The sequence below is a fragment of the Pleuronectes platessa genome, chromosome 5 (assembly GCF_947347685.1).
Source record: "Pleuronectes platessa chromosome 5, fPlePla1.1, whole genome shotgun sequence".
NCBI lineage: Eukaryota > Metazoa > Chordata > Actinopteri > Pleuronectiformes > Pleuronectidae > Pleuronectes > Pleuronectes platessa.
Genome location: NC_070630.1, coordinates 19,299,963 through 19,323,561, shown reverse-complemented (window position 1 = coordinate 19,323,561; position 23,599 = coordinate 19,299,963). Strand labels below are relative to the sequence as shown.

The window sequence follows — 23,599 nt, the reverse complement described above, 5'->3', positions numbered from 1 at the left end:
ATTACATATACAGTATGTACTTATATTACATATACAGTACTTCTTAAACAAATGTAAATTTTTCGTTGTCATCATTAATACATATAGTACATGCAAATCATCTTTTTATTCTCAGTAAGAAATTTAAATGATTATGAATACATTTTTGGGAAAAAAGAGGTTCAGATTATATATTTACACTCCTGCTTCAAGGCTAACAACATTTCCGATTATTTTAAAATGTGACTTTAACAGCTCCGAGTGGCTGTCCTCAACATGTGTCGGCCCATAGGCTGTATACTGTATTTGGTTATTTAAGCAGAGTGTGGTGATATTGAGGTAACCACAGCTAGTTGCCACGATGGTATGGGATCCATAACATGTATTACTGGCACTGGAGAGTCTGCGTCTGATCAGTGTCACATGGCGGACCTGATGCACAGCGGACATTTGTCTGTGCTGTCACAGCTCCTCACTGATGCGTCTGACAGCTGAGTATTTCTCTAATCCTGCAGAGATGCTGCAGGAGAAGGCTTCAGCTGTGACGGATGAATGTGTGAGCCGAGTCCAGACCAGTGTGGAGACAGATCTCCTCCCACACCAGCCACGACTGGGCCTGTCCACAGCTTCCGCCATTCCCAGCTCCAATGAGCCTGACCAGGTACACACATGGAGACCTAATGTCCCAAACACACACAGATGCTTCCTATGACTGAATTATTGAGGAAATATATCCCTTAGATAGCTCATGCTACGGAGGGACTGTTGATTGGGGAAAAAAACAATTACAAATCAATCAAGTCTCGTTTGTGTTTTGATGATTTCTGAGGAGTTAAATGAACCTCCCCCAAAATAAATGATTTCAGTCAATACAATGTGGATTTTTAATGTGACACGAACTACAGTTGATTTTAAGAATAGCTCAGTATGTGTTTATATCCTGATAATTCATGATAATGTTTTTTCTTCATACCCTTATTTGTTATAGACCGTGGTGATGGTTTGGTTTGTTTAGAGTGTCACAGTGATTTCTTCTCTCTCTTTTTCTCGCTCAGAACATTGAGAGCATTAAGGTCATCCTTCATGAGCGGGAGCTGTGGAAGAAGTTCCACGAGGCCGGCACAGAGATGATCATTACTAAAGCAGGCAGGTTAGTAGCGTAGCACAACATCCATCATCATCATCACATAACGACAGAAAATCATTACTTATTATTATATTCAACATTTGTCACTTTACTCTAGGTTTTAATTTGAAATACTAGTTTTGGGGACATTTTCTAAATCAAGGATTAAAAGAAATGTTTGTCAATGTAACTTAAAAAGTCAGAGTCAAAATATGTGTGTATCTGAACTTTTAATTCCATCGTTAGAAGTTACTTTAATAATCAGTGGTGGGAGAATTCAGACATTCTACTCGGGTGGAGTTTTATTTAAACCTGCGTCACTACCTGTAACTGAGTCAGTAACACAGTGGTGATCAAGCCATCAACCCACTGGTGAAAGTGCTTCGACTGGTTTGCGATTTGGCAACTTCACGTTAAAAAGGATTGACTGGTCAACCACACGTTGACTTTTATCATGAAATAATTTCAGCAAATACAAAGTATTGTCAGTGAGTTCGTATACAACGCTATCTTTCATCAAAAATACATCGACAAACCCAGAGAAGTCCTTTTTCTGAGCAGATCAGTGGGAGATGTGTCAGGCAGCGATGGATCAGTGAGGAGCAGCCACACTGAGCTGTTGGATGAAGAGCTGCAGGCGACAGACTGCTCACCTCCAGCTTCCCAGACAGCTGCTCTGCTCCTTTCACTGCTTCCTGCTGCGCACACACTCATGATGTGTGCAGAATAAAATCAGATCACAGTTTCTCTCAGAGTGATGGAAAAAGGCCAATCACTGCCTGACCTCTGTTGGGGTTTGTTTTGCTGCCCCCACGTTTCTCTGTCCGGTCGAATTAAACCACATCAGCTGTTGATTTTCAGGTGTTGTAAAATCAACCACGAGTGAATAAGATTTCAACTTTAACATCAAATAATCTGTTTCAGGTAATGACCCATACTCAAAAGTTTAACAAAGATAGACTGAACTAATTCTCTAGAAATGTTTCAATGTAAAATCTTAGTTACTGACTATAATCAGCTAAATAATACAATTATAAAAAAAAGAATCAAGTAAAGTAGGCTACCACCAAATTAAAAACTTATGTAGAGTACTTGAGAAGTTTTACTTAGTAGGTAATCTTGTATACGACAAACACACACACACACATATATATGTGTGTGTGTGTGTGAGTGTGGATGTATATTTACATCTGTCTGTTCATATTTATATTTACATACAGTGTTTTATTCATTTATTTTGTATATACCACTAAAAGCACTTTACAATTCAGTTTTGCTGCACAGTCGTCAGGCAATTTGCGGTCCAGGGTCTTCCTGAAAGACGCTTCAGTGTGTGGAATTGGGGAGACTGGGATCAAACTGTTGACCTTCTGGCTAGTGACCCACTCTACCTCCGCTCTACCTCCTGAGCCACGGTCCACCACAGTATATTATACTATAGTATATATTGATATTATTTAAATATATATAGTGTTTCGTACTGTAAAATATTAGGTTCAGTTCGATGTTGCTACAACTAAAATAATACATTTCAACAATAAATCGAACCACTAATTTCAAATAGTTATGTAATAAAAAAAGAGCTCCATTGTGATTTCACCAAGAAAATGTTGTTGGGTTATTTTGTTAGTCCAATAACATTTTAAAAGTAGCTTATGTGTTGGAGCATGGAAATTAAAGTTTAAGTATATTGTTTTTAATTATACGAAATGAGAATCAAACCTGTCGGTGACCATCTGTTCCGACAGCTATTAGAAACATATCGCAGTTATAGGTTTGTCTTTCAGGAAGAGACAGATGGTTCCTGCAGCACTGACTTCATAATTGAAAACACAAATGACTGCTTGGCTTGTTGGATTTAATGCGACCTGAGGATTAGATAGTGAGGCCTGTGGACATTAACCAGAGAATGAGTAGACTCTTAAATCGACCTCCGCCTCTCTTTCCCCATGGGATGGGTTTTTTTTACAGTAAAAAATGTAAAAGGTCACCACATTTTTTCTTTAATGCTGCATAACTGTGAGAGATGGGCTTTCCCTTGTCCATCTGATAAAGTGGGCTCTCAATCCTTAAAGCCCTTTGAAGGGCTGTGCAGTGGTTCAGCTATGCAGCTGTGCTGGGAACCTGTATGCTTTCACCTACAGCCAGTCAGCAGCAGTGGCGGCTGTGCTGCTGCTCTGAAGGTCACAGAAACTCTGGATCAACAGAAAACTCAGAATGAATAATATGAATTATTCAGGTAGGTTATGAATAGTGCATGTAGAGCTGCTCACCTTGTTATAAGATATTTGGTAATGTTGAAAGGGGCATGTTGGCGAAGCCCAGTAACATTGAATCTGATGTTTGAGCAGAGCATGATGTGAGTGGGACAGAGAAGTCACATGTTGATATTCGGAATCAGTGTCTGTCGGAGACCGTTACTTGGTACATTAACAATCTGCTATGGGGCTTATTAGTCTTGGCAGTGGGAGCACAGGGATCAGGTATATGAACATTCCTCCGTGAAAACATTCTTCATTTCCACTCATTGTACAGCTATCCATAATGTTCAGATAATAACAACAACAACAATAATAAAAAAATATTACATAACATATAATTCTGTCAAATCTCTGATATCACCCCGGTAAACAGTGATCAGCTTACTCTGTAATCAGAGTCCGATTTTCAATCATTAAACAGAAGCCAAATTATTTACAATACTTAATTATTGATTGTATTGTATCACAAAGCATTGCAGATAACAAAATAGAAAAAAGCTTGTGTGTGTGTGTGTGTACTCGGTAAGGGAGACAGTACTACAAATAAACATTCCACCAGTCGTAACAGTCATACAGCAGGAGCTTTGGAGCTTTAATATCTGCTGACTGGAGAAGATGAAACCATGTTGAGAAGTCCGGGCAGTCCCCAGTCTGTCTTCTCCATCAGTAACCTCTAAATAACTGCATACTACCAAAGCCTTAGTAATCTGAACGGGCTTAGTGAGATGTTTAAATGCTGTATAAGTATCTGCTCTTCAGAGACATATTTACAAATAAGCAGTTTAGCTCTTCAGCATTATTTCTCGTCAGATCCTTTCAAATGAAAAACTTTCTATCGGCATCTTCTCAACAGAGCATACATTTGTCTTCAAGTGTTTGCACAGTTCAGCCATAGACTGTGAAATGTGTTTTTTCATCTCGTTAACATTTTAAAGGTCTATAAACAAGTGATCTGGTTTTATGTTGATTATCAATAACCTCTTTGGGGGTCCCAGTCCCCATGCACGTGGGTGCATGAAAGCACTGGCTTAGATAACATTGTATTGTGTATTGTAATGTGTTTAACAGCCCTCGGATCAGTCGTTCTGCCACATGCCACCATACAGCTGAGGCTTGCAATACAGAGGTGTCACATTCAGCCTCCTGGCAATTGGACCCTTTAGTCAAATCTGAACATAACCAACAGAAAAGGGTCAAAGGTCAAGGGGAAAGCGTGAAAACGGAGTGGTCAGGCTGAAGTGGCAGTGTTGATCAGTAGGGTGCTGAGTCTGATGCGAGCAGAGAGCCTGTGCGAGGGAGCCTTGTCAAAACGTTATGTGAGTCATTGCAAACATCACCTGATGAAGTGACTGTTGGTTCGAGCTGCCGACAGTCACAGTTAACAATGTTTTGTGATGTTTGCAGTCGTGTCTGAAGGTTTGTGTCTTTGGGATGTGTTTCTGACAGGACACGTCCTAAAGACATCACCTGTGAGTGCCTGATAATAAATGAGGTGTTCCTACTGTAGATTTAAATAATGAGATAAACTGTTGAAATCTTATAAACAAATGAAAACATAGTTTTTGAACAATTTAAAAGGTAAATTTGGTCACCATTGTGATTTTGTTCCAAAGTAAGGTTAAAGCGAACAATACTGTTATCACTCACCGTGCTTTCACTGGCGGATACATTTGTGTGTCCAAAACTGCCTCCCAATAGTGTATTTGCATTTATTAACTGCAAATATGAATACAATTTCACCAAATAAAATGCAAAGTTGCATTAATAAATATTTTTTAGTTAACTTAATGAAATCGTATTAATATATTAATGAAAACCTGCTTTTAAGAAATAGCAACTGGAATATCATGTAAATCCCAATCAGTACTTTTACATTGATAAAAATGATATATTATTGGAGGATAATTATACTTGGAGTCACATGGTACACAATAATACACATCTGGTATTGTTATACTGCATACATGAATGAAGGGTCAGGAAACAAAGTTCAAACCTGTTTCATGTGAGAATGTTAGAGCAAACGTGATTAAAAGAAAAAAAATAAAGCCAGTTTTTACAACATGATCAACCTGTTGTAAAAAATAAAATGTTAAAAAATAACTTGAACTTCAAGTATTCCGTGGTTTAAAAAGAAAAGGTTTGTGATCCAATCCTTTGTCATGTGAGGGGGGGTCAGTGCAGAGGTGGCACGGGAGGAGACGCAGATGCAGAGGAACCCTGCTGTCACTCAGGGGATCCCACATGTTCCCAACACTCTGAGATGAACCTAGCTCAGCCCACTCCCATGCAGAACCTAGCTGAGCCTAGAAGACTTGTTATTGTGAGTGTCATTGTCCAGGCATAATCCTCCCGTTTCAAAGCGCCCAGCCAAGCTCTTCCCTCACTCTCCCTCATTGTACACAGCCCGTCAAGGGAGCAGCGGCGGGTTGATAAGAGGAATCCGGCGCCCACCATAGGCTGAGTCTGCTAGGTCGTAGCGCTTCATCATCCCCCCCTCAACGCTGCGTTTGATCTCACTGTGGTACTGGAGATTCCCAGAGAGGGAATGGCCGAAACATGTGGGAATGTTAAGAGAAACAGCTGGCACACACACACACACACACACACACACACACACACACACACACACACACACACACACACACACACACACACACACACACACACGCACACACACACACACACACAGACACTGATATCATACATACACTCTGCACCTTCCATTTTTCATACTCCCCTTACACTCATTTAGTCACACTACCATATGTATATATATATGTATATGTACACACACACACACGCACAAACACACACACACGCACACGCACACACACGCACACGCACGTATTTGAGCAGGTGGTAATTTGAATTAATTTATAGTCTTCATTATTTACTCTAATGGAATACGTTACTAATTAGATTCATTAGAATACATTACAAAAACCGACCTTTCATCTCAGTCCATATAGGTCCCCAGTGGTCACTAACCCAGTTTGATGAGTATGACAATGATGTAATTAACTTCCCAGTCAGCAGCTCTCGTCCCCAACATGTTATTCAGCTCTCTACGTCATGAAACACCAAATGAGAGAATATCTTTTGAAGAATCATGTTCATCCAGTAGAGTTCAGACACTTATAAGAGCTGGCGGCACACTTACTAAGGCCTGCTGCACTTACCTCCAGCTTTCACTGCAAAAGGCATTAGCCAACTCAACCTTCTCAGCCATGACTACATCCTTAGTTTTTTTTTCTCTTTTTTTCATTTATTTTTCAAAACAGAACACAGACAAGTGCAGCAAGCTGATGACATCGATCCTGCACCATGTTTGTTTTTTCTACGAAGTCATGTTAATCATGCAAGTTTTCCACACTCCAGTTCAGACGGTATAATACGGAATAATCTCACGAGTTTCTGTGACCTCCCAAGTCTTTGGATTTGCCGCCATTATGCTTATGGACTCTCTCATTTTTTTTAATCGGTTAAGAGTTGAAAATCCCCTAGTGTTCACCAGGCCTTATAAACTTTATGTCTTTCCTTTATTGTCACCTGTCTGTATCCAGGTGCAAAAATATTCTAATCTTTCTTTCATATTAAACAGCTACAAAACTAAAATATCAATCTTTTTAACATGTCAGTAAAGTAAAGCATTATAGATAAACATTATCACATGAAAACAACTGTCTGCATTTATTTAAATGTCGACAGCTCACTGTGCGATTGGAAGTTGTGATTACTTTCCATTAAATATTTAAGATTATAACTGTTTTACACACCTGTCTCAGTGGTGCTATCCGTGGTCCTGAAAGAGCAGTTTGAAGTCTGATATATTATATCTGCACTTAAGCCTGTGCTTTGTTGTGTGTGATCTCCATCAAGAAGAGGGGCAAGTCCTGAGAAAAAAAATATCGAGCTTTATAATTGATGCATTCAATCTTTTCTTTTTGCAATAATTGCACTTCTGAGAGGGATCCCTCACATGTGGCTCTCTCTGAGGTTTCTATGTTTCTTCTCCTGTTAATAGGGATTTTTTGGGGTAGTTTTTTCTTACTCTTGTTAACCATTAAGGGCAGAGGATGTCGCACCTTGTTAAGGCCCTATGAGAGAAATTGTGATTTGTTAATATGGGCTAAACACATAAAATTAGATTTAATTGACTGATGACATTAGATTGACTCCCATTATTTTCCAAGACTGACTTTGACCCTAAGCATAACTACATGCTTAAACAAAACCTAACCCTAACCTATACAATCCCCACCGTGCTTCCTTACATGAACATTAGCTTGTCATGGAGCACAGACTAAAAACGTGACATTGTTAATGTGAATGATCTTATAAGTAAATGTTTTGAAGAAGTGATAGATTTATTACCTGTACAACGATGAACTAAAGAGAACTGTCCTGTATTCTTGTTTACACATCTCTAAAAGCACCAAAAATGACCAAGATGTATAGTTTCAAATGAATATAATTATTCAGCTGAGGTTTGTGATGTTGAGTGGATGGAAACCAAGTGAGGGCCTCTGCCGCAGCCCCCCCTACACGGTTTACAAGTGAGCAAGTGAGGCACAGCTCTGTGTTTCCGTCAGTTTTTGTGTGTGCAGTAGTAATTCCATACTTGTCATTTATTGTGTCTCACCCCCTCTCTATGACGGCACATAATTGTCCCCTACTTTGACTCTGGCTATAAGAAACAATACTTTTGTTATAAGGTCAAACCTGGTGAGGAGACCTTGAGAGCATATGCAAGAGTTGGACAAGCTAAGTTAGTATCTTACTAACAACCATGGAGCATTCAGACTCAGCAACATCCATTTGTGTCTGAGATTCGGTTTCGTCCGTGTGGCAGGACCATAGACTGCACAGGCGGGACAGACTCATTTGATGGAGGGAGGAGAGGGGGGGGGGGGGGGGGCTGCAGCAGATGCCCTCACTTGGTAGTTACAGTCATGATACACAAATCTGAGGGCCACATGTGTTGACACGGTCCCCCATCTGCTCCGTCTGTATGATGTGAGTGGAGCCAGAGATCAGCAGAGGTCTGTTTTGAATGCACCTCTGGGATTTAGCCATCTTTCAGTGAGGATGATACCGTGACTGATCTCTCCTAATGATTGGATTTGAAGCCTAAGAGAGAGATTTAAATTACCTGCCCTCAATCCCTATCTCCTCTCTCTCTCTCTCTCTCTCTCTCTTATGTGAGTGAGCTTTTACAGTAACATGATCAGATGGTGTCAGCAATGCGAGAATTTTAAGATAGGCATTCACATTAAACAACAGGTATGGAAATCTGTGTTTTGATGCAATGGCGCCCTCTGAAAAAACTTGCAAGGCTTACTTAAGTGTTCTCCAATGTTTAAACACTTCACAACACCCACATATAAACTGCAGGCCTTTTTGACTGTGGCCTCTTGAGCAATGACAAGTCTGCTGTCGAAACTGTTGTCCAATCCAGGGTGCCATTAAAAACCACTTAGGACTTTATAAGGAGCCACAGAGCCCTTTGCTGAGTTTTCTTTAGTGCAGATGGGATGAACAAGTTTTTGGTTTCCCAGGAGAGGTCAGGAGAGGTAGCTCTCTTCATGTGTTTTATGGCCTCGGCGGCTATATCAGCATATTCTGTTTTTTGTTTCGGGGCATTCAAAAGGTGAAAGATAGGGTGGGTTGCCAACATTTTTATGGTATATAAGAATTCGAGTCCTCTTCCAAATCAATGACTGCATGGACACAAATTATTACCAGGAAGTGAAGATGAGGGGGGGGGGGGGGGGGGGATGATGAAGTGTTACTGACAGTAAGGTCAACATCAAGAAGAGCTTTGGCAAGTGGCTCCTATTCTGTAATGTGCTTATTGGGATTACCTGTGTAGGAGTAGGTTCCATCAAATGACTCTGCAGGTACAGGGTGTTTCAAGTTTCAGAGACGGCAGCTTCTCACCCTGCCCGTCGCTCAGTCCCATGACCTCTGTGTGGGACCTCGCTCGTGTCAGTCCCTTAAGGACGTCAGTGATCTGCAGTCAATGAGTTAATCGGATCTTCATCTGCAGTGTCTGTGCCGATACTACACTCGTCCAACACACCCAACTGGCTCACAGGATTAGAAAGACGAACACAGAGTGCAGACCTTTCTGTTACACCTTGAACTTTGCAAAAGGACAGGTCATTTCATATGCATCATACAAGTATATAGCAACATATACTGGACCCAACCAAGTGCATTTAACATAGATACATAATAAAGGCCATGCTAAGGAAGATAAAAAGCATCCACTAAATTAGATCAGTTCCTAAAGTTAATGGCTGAGGTCAACTCCTTTTTCAGAATATTTTACACTGTTAAAGCTTTACACAATAAATTTGAGATTTTCTAAAAACTTCCCTGTTCGTTCCTCCAACAGGAGGATGTTTCCAAGCTACAAGGTCAAAGTGACTGGGATGAACCCCAAAACCAAGTACATCCTACTCACTGACATCGTCCCAGCTGATGATCATCGCTACAAGTTCTGTGATAATAAGTGGTAAGTTTCTCAGGTCAGTGAATCTGGGCCGATTCAATTAAATATAGAATTCAAGTATAGAAAACTTGAATTCATAAGTAATTAAACACACACATACTCAGTTCAGGGGTTCGTCTTTTACTTGGAATGGTACGACCAGTAGCTGATGTCTAATCTTAGCCAGTATTAGCATTTGGTTGAAAAAGTGACATTATTGGGCCAGTTCAGTGATTTCCTGACTGTGCTACTGTTGATCCTCATCACAGTTTGTCACCGATTAAAAAAGGGTTCATCACGGGAACTGAAGTGAACCAGGAATTTCCTGGTTGGTTTCTCATTCCACTCTCAGTCAAGTCACTTCTTGGGCAAAAGACTAGAGAAGAGAATCTTGGGAAATGCAGTGAATTCAAAACAGTGTTTGTTGTTCTGTTCGAGGATTTGGTTCAAAGACAGAGGAATACTCTTTATACATCTGACATATTATTTACCAATCTCTAAGAATTTGCTATTGAATTATTTTTCAAAAGCCTGCATTACTTTAATCATATTATTGTTTCCATTAAAAGTCCTCCTCTCTGCAATATATTTGCATATTGTAAATGTAAGGGACGGATTGACCATGTTTTTTATTGAATATACATGATCAGAGTATAGTCAGGGTTGTTATCTTTAGTTTGATACACAGAGGGAACACCGTTTCCTGCATTGGTACTAAACTAAAATCGCTGGTCATTGCGCGATGCTGACAGTTTTGTTGGGGCACATTAACAAATGTGTGAAACACACTGTGAACACATGTTATGAACAAAGCTGACCAGCCAGCAACAGTCCAGGGCTCACACTGAGGCAATGTGTCGGTAATTAAATAAACTGTGTATGTGTCAGGACATTAACAACATAATATTATTTAAGATAGGTCGTTACCTATACAGTTCTGATTTGGTGAGAGAGGGATGGCCTGACTTATAGAGGCATCGTGACAAAATCTAATATGAATATCTTCATTATTTTAGTGTATGTGTATGAAAGCAGAGCAGAACCTCTAAGTGTGACATAGTCTGATAGTCGGGTGTTACTGCAGATCATCCTTGGCTATGGCTCCGTGCTGCAGGGAACTGGCAAGACACTTGTCAAAGAGGAAAAAGCTTCAGGATTTGACTCAACATTTCTCCAGTTGACTGTGTATGTGGAGGTCAGGACTCTGGAATCCTCCATCCACCAGAACCACATAAAAGCTGGCACTGCCTTCTACTCATGGGTGGACGAAAAAGTTTTAACAGGAAAAGCTGACAAGAGCCCCAACTCTAAAGCAGAAAGAAGTCATTTTACTTTCTGATCTTGTGGCATGGCCTGCAGTTGGTGGGTTCTGGTGTTCCTCAGCAACACCTTGGAGAGGCACAATTCGTAATGATGTTTTCGCAGAGGCCACCGCCTTGCAGTCTAGGGGATTTAATACTGTGAGGGTTGAGAGCAGCGGTTTCCTAATCCTGTTCACAGAGGTATTCCCTAAAAAACACAATGCCACTGGCTCTTTAAAACAGTAACATATAGCTACAAATACAAATACATATGAGTTTGTCATTGCTTCCTTCGTCTAAATTTGCTGCACTTCTCTTAATCTGTTTATAGGATGGTGGCTGGAAAGGCAGAGCCAGCAATGCCGGGGAGACTCTATGTGCACCCAGACTCTCCTGCCACAGGGGCTCACTGGATGAGGCAGCTGGTCTCATTTCAGAAACTCAAACTAACAAACAATCACCTGGACCCTTTCGGTCATGTGAGTACCTACTTTATATTTAATTTCATCTTTCCAATTTACTTTGTTAAAATGTTACTCACAAGTTCAGCAGCTAAAATCTGAGAGGATGGCAACAGCTGTCTATAATTTGCATCTGTGGTGACACTTTAGTGACAATAACACAAGCTGCTTTCAGACTTGCACTGAACTCTAAAGATTCTACTGAGGGGCTGTGTGTGGGAACACAAATGTCCAGCCCCACAATAAAAACTCCCTTGTCTAAATGAGCCCATTTACACAGCAGGGGATCCTCCGCAGGATTTATCATGAGCGAGTGGGTGCGTTGATGACGTTTTCACATTGCGACAGAAGGAAAAGTTTAAAATGAAATAGCCGTGCCACACACGTAAAAAGACACCAATAAAGATGTCAAGAGAGTTTTTGGTGATAAGGTCCAATGCTTATGTGGATGTGCGGTAAATAAAAACATGTGATCACCGCAGCCGAATTACTATGTGACATCCTGTGTCTGCCTGCCCGCACCAGCCTCCTGCTGCTTTGTTCATGTGTCGAAGACAAACTCCTGAAAAAGTCCAGACCAAATTCTGTTGACATCCTCTGGAGTTCAGGTTTGAAAACGGCTAATGTGCAGTATAAATAATAAGATTAATATGGAATTGAATAATGTGTCTACTCAATGGCCTATAAAATAGTTCCTGGAAACTGTTGCCATGTCCAAAGACTTTGTAAGTAGTAAGTATATATGTATATATATATCATTTTTTATTTATTTAGATATATTACTTTATATATTACTATATATAGGTTTAGGTAACAATATACAATGTTGCATCTCAAATTTGTGGAGGAGTGCATGATAGAGAATGGAGGGAAAGAGAGAGGAGGCAGAGGGAGGTGAAGAGTGTGACTGTGGCAGCGCTCCCCAGGGGAACTCGGGGATAACTTGTCTGAAGCCATACCATCAATGGGCGGGCTCATTAGGTTCATAACCTCTCAGATCAGTGGCGGGGCCCGCTGTCAGGTTGAGTTGAGTGCCTGACTGTGATAAGGGCGAGTAATGAGAACAGAGCGAGTTAGAGGCCAAGCCGAGCTCAGATGACGCCCAGACCAGGAGGTGTGTAGAAGGTCAGTGCCTCTCGAAGGAGAGCGGAGGAACTCCCATTCGCTACACATTTGATAGAATATGTATGAAAGAATAATTGAACTATAGTTCTGAATATGCCTCTGTGCTCGTACTGCTTTGTGAGGTAGGGTGCAGACAACTGTTGAGTTGGGAATTCCTGCTAGTCAGTCTTTTTAGTAACTGACTGAACATCTGCCTTCTACAGAGTCCAGTCTCTTTATGGAGTAGTTGGTTCTCACACTGTAGAATCAGTTTTCAATGGTCTATACCACTTTTTTTTTATATATCTCAAGGTCCTTCAAAACCAAATTATTTGTTTATCTCTGTATTTCATTAAACTCACACCCTCCACTATCATGACAACAAAATTGCTCAGCATCAGCAATACAAACAATCTGTTGTTTACAGAGAGCAAACAGATGTTAGTAACCTGGAGTAAAGAGCCTAAGCCGGGCCAGACCAAGCTTCTCAAAGAAAAGCAATTGTCAGAGAGAAATGTTTTTTAAATGTAGACATTGGACATAATCTGATCCTAAGTTCTTGTCTGGCAATAAGGTTTGGGTAATTATATTCTTTCGTAATAAATAATTGTTATTGTCTTCTGAAGAACGCATGTCAAGCACATCAGTCAAAGCAAATAATCCTGTCTGAATGTTTTTATATCAAGAAAGATGAAAGGAAATTCCATCTTTAGCTCCTCAGTGATCTAAGGAAGGCTTCTATGATAACTGCATTCAGACAGTCATCCAAGAGTCTCCAGTATCACCCTCAGACAGCAGCCAGACAGCAGAGCAGACAAAGGTCAACAGAGAGCCTCTGGTGAACCAACCAATGGCTTATCTCTGTCTCCAGCCTGCCTCGGCAACAGAAGCATGTGAGTGCGGCCGTTTGGTGTTCAACCTGAGCCTCGCTCCCTTTGCCCTCATCAACCTTTGCCTCTTGTTCCGAGCCTCCTAGAGGAGAAGGCTCTTCAAGAGTGTCTGGTAAAGGAGGAGGGGAGCCGAGGTGCAGAGCTTGATGTTCATCGGTGTTGACAGAGCTGGACTAGTGATGACCCCACTACTGTTGCTAACGCTTCACTGGGCACAGCACTAGGCTGCGGTAAGCAGACTGATGGTGGTGAGCCGACCTGTGGCCACGGAAACAATCCTAAACGCGCTCAACACATGCTACCGGCTACGCTGACACACAACACACAGATTCCACATCAAGTGTGATGAGATGAAAGATGTAGAGAAACGCTTCGATGGGCTATTTGATTTATCTTAAAGGGCTACATTATTTAACACAGAATTTAGCAGGAGATAGACATTAACAGGGATACAATATACTATGCATGTTAGTTGGCAGTGTTCAAATAGATACTTCTTATTCAATTAATTTTTCTTATTCAATTTTATTTATATAGTGCCAAATTATAACATGCATTATCTCAAGGCGCTTTACATTTTAAGGTAAAGAACTTAAAAGATTATACAGAAACCCATCAGGTGGTCTATTTAACCAGAGAGACATTTCCCATCAACCCCTCTTGCTCGCACTGCTGCTGAAGTTTTGCTACCTGTTGCTTCATCCCCTCCACCACCCCAGCATCCACCTGTAGGCTCCAACGGGGGGGGGGGGGTTACAAGTATTTGCTCATCACTCCCATCATTCCTGTGTAATCGTATGGGGGAGTGATTTAAGTTGGAGCCTAGACGCCAAAAACTAAATCTGTTGTAATAAATATATTACATGATCGAACGTGAGTTGTCTAACTGAACTGTAGATTGGATCATCTTTTATTGAAAGCACAATGGGTCTGCTTTGCCAAGGAACACTGAAAAACAAATAACGGATCTAGAATGAGGCACTCACATAAGGCCCAACATGCACACAGTCACAGATATCGATTTCCTTAATATGCCTAATTTTATTCATCAAGATCCATGAATTAGTCCCTGGGAATTCTTAAAAAAATTATGTATATATATATATATATATATATATATATATACACATTTCAACATGTTACATTTAAATTTAGAAAGGAAGAAAAAACATCCTGTGAGCACCTCTTTATACAGGTCAGCTCCAAACTTATATGTCCAATCGTTCCTCAAAGTGTTGAGGAAATCCATTCAGTAAATTTTGGCTCATTGTGAAGGTGTGAATATGTAAAATCCCTTGCAGAGGTAATGTTAATTCAAGCAGCTGACTCTCTGACCGTTACTCTAATGACTTTTTTGTGAGTGTTTGAAATGTGTGGCCTCTTCTCTTGTGTAGATCATCCTGAACTCTATGCACAAGTACCAGCCCAGACTACACATAGTCAAAGCTGATGAGAACAATGCCTTTGGATCCAAGAACACTGCGTATTGTACTCATGTCTTTCATGAGACAGCCTTCATCTCTGTGACCTCGTATCAAAACCACAAGGTACAGCAACTGGCAACTATACAGATGTGAAGTTCCTATACATTTTTATTAAAAGTGCTTTCTTTTAAAAAATAGAATGAGAGCTTTCATGAAATATTATTTCCCTAGATCACACAGCTGAAAATAGAGAACAACCCATTTGCCAAGGGATTCCGAGGCAGTGAAGAAGGGGATCTGCGTGTTTCAAGACTACAGGGGTATGTTTACAGGAAAAAGAAACCGGCAAAGTCAAACTGATCCTATAGAATCCCATAGATCTCTGGAATTCTCTTGTAAACCTGACATACTGTATATAAATAAGCACTTCAAGGGGTTTATTTATGTGTCTTGATAAAAGAGTCTACCTCGTCTCTTTGAAAGACCATGTTTAGTGGAATTGTAGGCACGCACGGCAAACTGACTCTGTTTCTTTTCTATTTGCACGACGGATCCGTAGGAAAGAGTATCCAGTGATTTCAAAGAACATGGTTCGTCAGAGGCTCATCTCGTCACACAGTCACCTTGCAGGGAAGCTCGGCGCAGGAGTTCTAACGGGGCACCCTCAGGTCCTGTCCTCTTTTCAGTACGAGGCTGGGGCTCCTTTGTCTAACTCAGACCATCAAGATCCCATCACTAACCACTTCTCTCAGAGCAGAGACCCCAGCCTTCTGTACCACTGCTTCAAACACAGAGGTACTTTCTCAGTCATGGTTCAGCAATCGTAGAGGGTTGTGCACATTTAGATATCTCCAGTAAGTTTTCTTCTTTAAAGCCAATGCAGTTAATTGTATCCCTTTGCAGATAATGCCCGGCACCTGGAGCTTGGCTGTAAGCGGCCGTATCTGGAGACCTCGTCCGTAGGCTCAGAGGAGCACTACTTCCGTTCAGCTCCCTCTTATGAATCGTCCCTACTGTCTCATCCATACTGCACTGAGGCCATCACCTCTAGAGAAGCTTGCATGTATGGCAGTATGGACACAGAGTCTGGATCCGGGGCGGCCGACACAGATGACCTGACCAACTCCCCTTCCATCAATTGCAACATGTGGGCTACAATGCAGCCTTACCCTCGTTATAGCGTGGAGGGTGTTCCGTACCAGCCCTTCACGGCTCACTTCACCAACGCTGCCGCGGTCACACCTGTGGTACCCCATCCCACATCGTCCATGGTGTCGAGGTCGCAGGCGGACCTGGGTCTCTACAACTCCACTTCGGTCCAGCGAGGTCTGCCCATCATACCTTCATCCTCCTCCTCCTCTTCATCGTGCTCTCCAGCTGTTCCAGGATCCAGAGAGAGGTCAGGCCATCCCTCTCTGTACCAAAAAAAGCCAGGGTCACCTCTCCGGCCTCACAGAGATTTCCCAGCTTACCCAACACAAGGCACTCTATCCATCCGGGATGCGTCCTACCAGTACCAAGTGGGGCTGAGCAGCGCAGGGACTCACTGGACTGAAAGCTAATGTGGACCACTAGAGAAACCTGTTATGTCCAAAGGTTTCCACTACAGGCTGCTGATGCCTAGGAATGGTAACCAAAGCCATGTATGTCCATGAATTCCCCACTAAAGCAACTGCAGTATGATACACAACACTGTATTTGACGAGCAGTGGCTGACCTCATCTTGTTGATTTGTACAATCTGTACTATAAGCGTTTTATCAAGCACAGTAACGTGGTTCTTCCATTCTTAAATGCAAAGCATAGGTCTTGATCAGTGTTTCAAGTTTGCCACTACAACTTACTACCCCAAGAGTCTTGGCGAGCTAACCTGAAGCAATAATGATACTTTCTTTAGACAAAAAGAAGAAGTAGATAAGGGCAAATTAGCAGAATCTATTCTTCCTCTAGAAGGCTAAACTATATGTTTTAGATACATACAAGTTCAGAGGATGAGGCTGATGTGATTCTTGTTTTCTTGTTGTCAATAAATCCAATTAAAAAGTATCTCTCAAAGCTTTCAGATTTTCCTACGCGCTCTCACTGCCAAGCCCATTGGTCCCTAAAATAGATGTACATTTTTAAGAATACTATATATAGTTCCATTAAGAAATGGTTCACCCTTTTCCTCAAAGAGATTAACAGTGTAACTTGTATGAAGTCATACTATAAACATGGGTGAATAATGTGTTATATCAAGTGCACAGCTTTGATTATGGCAGCCTATCTTATATTTTCAGAGCACTGCCCACTCTTCAGCTGCCTGCCTGCTGCATCACCACTTTCTGCTGCTGCTGCCGCTCATATGTCATTTTAAAAGCCCTTCCTCCTCCAACAGGCTCTGAGTCTCTATTTCCCTTAGAGGTAAATCATCTCTGTTTCTTGCTGCTCCCTGATATGCAGAGCTTTGTGAGAGTCAATACTGTATGTACTCTACCGTTGACTACATTGTATGGTGGGTTGCAGCATGACGGTGCATGTTAAGGTGATTCATAATAAATGACAGTGGCTCTGGTCAGGAGGCAACAGTTAGCTAATTTTATTGTTTGTCTTTTAATTGGATTATTTGACAATAAGTACAATTCAGATCAGTGTAAGCCCCTGAGACAAGTTCATCTTGGAGGTGATTTCTAATAGTTAAGACAGTTATGGTCCTTTTGAATTATAATTATTCACAAGTGCCAAAATGAAAATTGCTACCCAATGGTTTCTAAGGAACAGGTTGATCATGTTAGAATATGTAAGACTGAATTTTAAATTCATTGTGCAAACTAAGAATCAGAGGTGAATTATAATGGAAAGGTACACAAGGCAGTGTTTAACCGTGGTGTAGGGTTACACACAGAGCAATGGGATCAAGTGAAAGGTGAACCACAAAGGTAGCCAATATTAGAGATGTTAGTGGTTAGGTCATTAGATACTTTCTGCAGGTCCATGTGAGGTGTGTTTTACTAATCTAAGGCTCAGCCACTGTGGTGTGGTTAGTTGTCAAAGCTTGGCTCCCAACAATACTCTAGTTAAACCGGGACAGCAGAGAACTCTCAGGCAGAACCAGATGGGAGCTTAAAAAAGTGATGTTAAGCCATGGTGAGCACCGGAAAAGAGAGCTGCGCACAAATTCCACTCCCAAATGACTGAGGTGGAGAAAATGTCCTAAGACTGCAAATACAAAACAGCCTGAGCAGACAGGGGAGCTGGAAGACAGCGCTCTCCTTAGCATGATAAACCGTAGAGTTCGAACTTGCATTGACAGTGAAAGTTGAGATGTTGGTGATTCCTCATGTATTTTTTTTTTCTTGTTTCAATACAACATTATTGAATAGATTGACATTTTTGCACACCTGATAAATAAACATTTTCATGTCTCCAGTTGTTTTGCTGTATTTTTGTCCAAAACCAGTACAACTAATCTACAGAACATTTTAAGAACTTACCGCTTTATCTCATATTCATTATATCCATTTCGTTTGACACCTGAGGGTTTACATATTATGGATAAAGACCAATATTTCCAACAAATCACAAAAATTATGCTGTTTACTAAAATGTCTGGATTTTAATGTAACATGAAATCAAATAAGTTCTGCTTGTCAAGAAGTCATGATGACATTCAGGCGTTTTTTCAACCCTGCTGGGATGAAACTACATCCGCTTCAGTAAAGCCTCTACAGGCAGATCAAGGCCTGATTGTTTCATATTAACTGAGTTAAACAAATTCAGAAGCTTTACATTTTTCTATAGTCATGGAAACAGTAATCTCTTAAATTTTAGCATTTGAATAAACACTTTTGAACAAACTTGTGAAATGCTAAAAAAGCTTTTAAAGATCTACAGTTTCCACTCAATTTGAATAATTTTAATTATTTTTACAGGCATCGTTGTCCAACTTCTCCACTGATGAACTGGTGTCACTATACAACACATCATTAATGAAAATATAAAGGCCACACCATAGGGCCGTCCCATAGAATCAAAAAGCAGCACTAACAATAGAGTATCCACTTGAGAAACGATCAGTAGATGTTGAAAGGGTCTGCAATTAAAAGTCAAGGTAAAGCCAATTAGTTGAAAGGAATGTGGAGACAGCAGGATGAGCACATCAGCATACAGGGCACTGCTTTCTCTCACACAGAGCTCTTATTAGATCCTGAGTTATGCTGATGGCTCAGTCCTGGTTCATGTCAGCACCTCAGTCTATCTCTCTCTCTCTCTCAGCTGTGGCTGTATTTGAAGGGAGGCTCCTCTCAGAGAGCCACCTCTCAAATCAACTTATCATCCGGCAGCTAGCTTCAAATGCTAAACTATAACTCTTCAGATAATGGGGATCACACAGTCATTAGCTGTCAAGGCACAGATATGGTTCGCAATGATACTCTCTACCCTTCGAAATGGCTACAAATTTCTACAAATGTCCTTTATTACAAATCACACAAAAGTTTCCTGTTTGCAGTTTGCAAAATATTCTTTGGTGTTTTTATATTTTTGGATCTACTTCTATCATTCCAGGCAGGCACTGGCTTCCATTTATTCCAATATGGAATAAAATCAATTCAAGTCTGCTTTGCATTTTGTCAGTTTAACATTTCAAGACTATGAGGGCCCTAAGTAGAGTGCAGCAGCCCACACATGCAACCACATTTAAATTCACTAGATATTTTTACTTGAATCTGGACCAAATTGCACACACTCAGAAATATCAGTCCTTAAACATGTACGATTTTTACCGTCAAGATCCATGAATCATTCTCTGAGAAATTGCTGAAACTACCCCTTGTTAAAGTTTGTTAAAGAAAGCCAATAACAAGTCCTGCATAAGCATACTGCTGCAGATCCATACCAGAATGTAATGGGTTCTTTTCCTGACCCTTTATCCATCCACCAAGTTTGATGATAATCCATTTGACTAAAAATCACACAGACAATACATGAAAGGAAACACAGGGATAACAGTGGCAGATAAGCAAATCACATCCAAAAATAGAAAACACAACAGTGTGTTTTATTAAATAGTGAGCTGTAATATAAAATATATGATTTGCAGCAAATGCAAAAAGAAACATGCAAAGACAAAGGAATGGAAACCTTAGAAATTATGTTCATATCCTACAAATGGATGGAATTTAATGCTGGTTGAGGCAACAACAACGTTTTGTGAAGATAAGGAAGAACTGGGGTTTTGGTTCAATGTTAATAAATGATATAAATCCTTTCTCATGCTCCAAAAGAACATATAAAACCTACAATGGGCACCACACACACATACACACACACACACACACACACACACACACACACACACACACACACACACACACACACACACACACACACACACACACACACACACACACACACACACACACACACACACACACATTACACATTACACATTACACATTACAATGGAATTAACATTTCTCTCAAAATGTATTTGCTGTTGTGTAGAGAAATCAATTCTATAGCTTTGGTCATTTAAAACAAACATTATGTATCGAGTTGAAAATGTGCGAAGAGCTTTAAAATGTACTTGCACCAAAAATAAGAATTTATACACATGCTAAAACAAAAAATCTCCTGCTGTGGGTCGTCATTCCACTTCCGTTTTAGCTTCAGCTTTTGACATGGATGAGAGAGCAGCAGTGGACTGCTCCTGGGGCCAGCCATATCTTTGACAAACACAAAACAATGTTTGATTCTACCAATTAAATACATTTCAGGTTGATATAGGTATTAAAACATATCAAACTTTATAATAAATAGTATTCTTTTTATGTTAAAATGCAATAAGCAGGACATAACAAAAGTTTAAAAACAGTTACCCTCCACATTTTTAAACAAATTTAAGTTTCCACACAACTTTACACCTCTGGACTTCACTTAATGGTCCAAATTTTTTTGTCATCGTATTACTAGTACTTTAAAAGGCAGGGCAGGCATATTGAAATTTATGTTATCTTACTTTCCACATAAAATCCCACTCATTCTCATAATAAAGAAGCTGGGTTTAAGCCCATTATGCAACACAAGTTAACCAAGCTAAGTACATATCTGCAGTGAGAGACCTTGGGTTTGCGGTCCATCTGGAAATCATTGAGGGGAGATCTGGCCATTCTTCTTTCCCCTGCATCGCACTACCCTTCCTTACTGTCGTCCAATAATCCCACGTAACAGCCGCTTGGACTTGGCTGGCCCATTCCGACGCACCGAGGGGCTTAACTTGGCCATCTAGTAAAAAAGAAAGGGCCTGCTTTTTCAGCAAGCTGCTCCAAAAAGACACTTTAAATATCTGAGGGGGATTTAATATCAAGTCCATTAGGGCTTTTCTCGAGCCCTGTAAATAGTCAATTAGTGGATAATTCTGATTTGAGCCACATGCAGACAGATCTGCCATGGAAAGGACAAGGAGACTAAGGGGGTTTTCTCATTTGGCTCTCCCTCAAGTTACCATCCATGTCCCACAGGCCCAGGGGGACATTGAGCATTAGCGGGGTAACGGAAACTGAACATGCTTAGGTGTCTTGAGTCTTCTTACTTTTACCCCTCCATGAAAATGATTCATCGTGTACAGAAGGCCAGAAGAAGGATTAGCAACAGTGGGTATTGCTCGGCAGAGTGCGATGCATGAGGACTGGGCCAGAAGGGCACACTTAGGGTTGAAAGCTCTGGTTGGGGGGGACATTAAACTGTTTGTGTCCCTTGATCAAACATGCAGATGGTTGGCAGCAGTATAAACCAAAGTTAACTCTGTTGTATAAAACAGGATCCCTGTATTAAAGTGGCTTTGGATAAAAGCATCTGTAAAATGATCATTCCAATAAGTTCTTACATTAGACATTAGAGAAGGAAAAGAAACATTATTTACTTTTGACACTGGACAAGAACATTTGACATCAGAAGAACTGACAACGGCAGCAGAGCAGAGACAGACTACATCACTGCAGCAAAAGGTGTTGTCTTCGGACTTGTGGCTCTGAGGCAATTTATGAAGCAAAACCAAATAAACCAAATCCCAAATTTGATTGATTATAGAGAATTACAGCAACATACATACACATATTTCTAAATAAGCTGGAGCTTTGGAGCAAAAATGGAGCCTTCTTGATAGGTTCATAAAATGCCTGTTAAATCTTTTTGGAAAATCGTTTATTTACCTGCTAATATCATTCATGCATTTGATACTGTCAGCATCTGATATAGCATTTTATTTGATTGGATTTGGTGGAAACTGAGGATTTGTGTTGCATTGGATGTGCAGTGTTTTACATCTACAAAAATATCAAACACAGTTTGAATCCCTGTAGAGTTATGGGTTAGGCTAACTAAAATGTTCTAGCCAATCAAGTTAACGGCTGGTGAAATAACATAAACAGAAAACACAGAGAAATAGGGGAATGTTTTTTGCAGACATGCAATTCAAGTGAACTGTATATTTCATATTTCAAGATAATGAATGAGGTTTATAAGTGTGTGGATACTTTCTTAATATATGAATTTCTTTTCTGCTGCTGCTGCTGCTGCTGCTGCTGCCCTCCCACTCCTCATCTCTTCATATTCTCCCTGCCATCCCTCCCCGACCACATCTATCATTGTTCCAGTTGAAATTAAAACCAAGCCCACTCCTGTATGACGTCAGCCTCCACAGAGCGACCTTAACCAATACAGAAGTGGTTTCATCTGAACAACGTTGGGAAAAACAAAGATGATTCCTGACTCTCTCTTGCTGCTTCAGCTGCCACAGCATCTCTGGTTGGAGCCTAGAAGCTTTGATCTGTTTTGGTCCAAATCTCCACAGCCGTTTTGCTCATTCCGCAAATACTCAGAACCAGTTGCTGTCAGTGGTTTTATAGAGTAAGAGACAAAGGAATTAAAAGAGGAAACATATGACCCTTTTCAAATCACAAAAAAAAAGGAAAATCGATTGCATAATGCACGCCTTGCCGCTAGTCTAACAAAGCCAGGTAAAGGAGAGCTGAAGCTGACATTTCCCAAACATACTGGAAGCTGGTGATGAATCACAACAGAGTGGGCCAGCCGGCCAATAGAGGCTAAGTGAGCTGTTTAAGGAGGGTTGCCTTTAGGGTTGCAAAATTCCGGGAATATTCAAAGCTGGAAACTTTCCATGGGAATATACGGGAATATAAGGGATATACGGAAATTAACAGGAATTAACGGGAATTAACGGGAATTAACGGGAATAAACTGGAAATTGTATGGGTAATTTATACTAACTGTATTTACCTTGTCATATACAGAGATAAATATAGACATTTTGTTTAGTCATAGGCTGATTTGAGCCCTGAGGAAACTTTGGGCACTTAACTATATGCTTTTGCATTATTGTGTCATTCTTAACATAGGTCTTTGCACAGTATTTGCAAATGTACACAGCCTTTCCTTCCACATTGGCTGGGGTGAAATGTCTCCACACATGAGATAGTGCACGTGGCAATGTTCCGTAGAATAAGATGAGGAAAAAGCACTAAAACAATGCCAGAGATATAAATAGTTGGCCAACC

The 23,599-nt window shown here is 40.6% G+C and overlaps 1 protein-coding gene across 1 annotated transcript; it reads left to right on the top strand.

The window, feature by feature from the left end:
- The first annotated feature begins 496 nt into the window (after positions 1-496).
- On the top strand, positions 497-16,607 carry tbx4 (T-box transcription factor 4). The gene is made up of 8 exons (XM_053423336.1): positions 497-640; positions 1,035-1,129; positions 9,770-9,889; positions 11,498-11,645; positions 15,016-15,168; positions 15,277-15,365; positions 15,605-15,840; positions 15,949-16,607. Exons 1-8 carry the CDS (start codon positions 497-499, stop codon positions 16,605-16,607), a joined length of 1,644 nt encoding a protein of 547 aa, XP_053279311.1.
- The last annotated feature ends 6,992 nt before the right edge of the window (positions 16,608-23,599 follow it).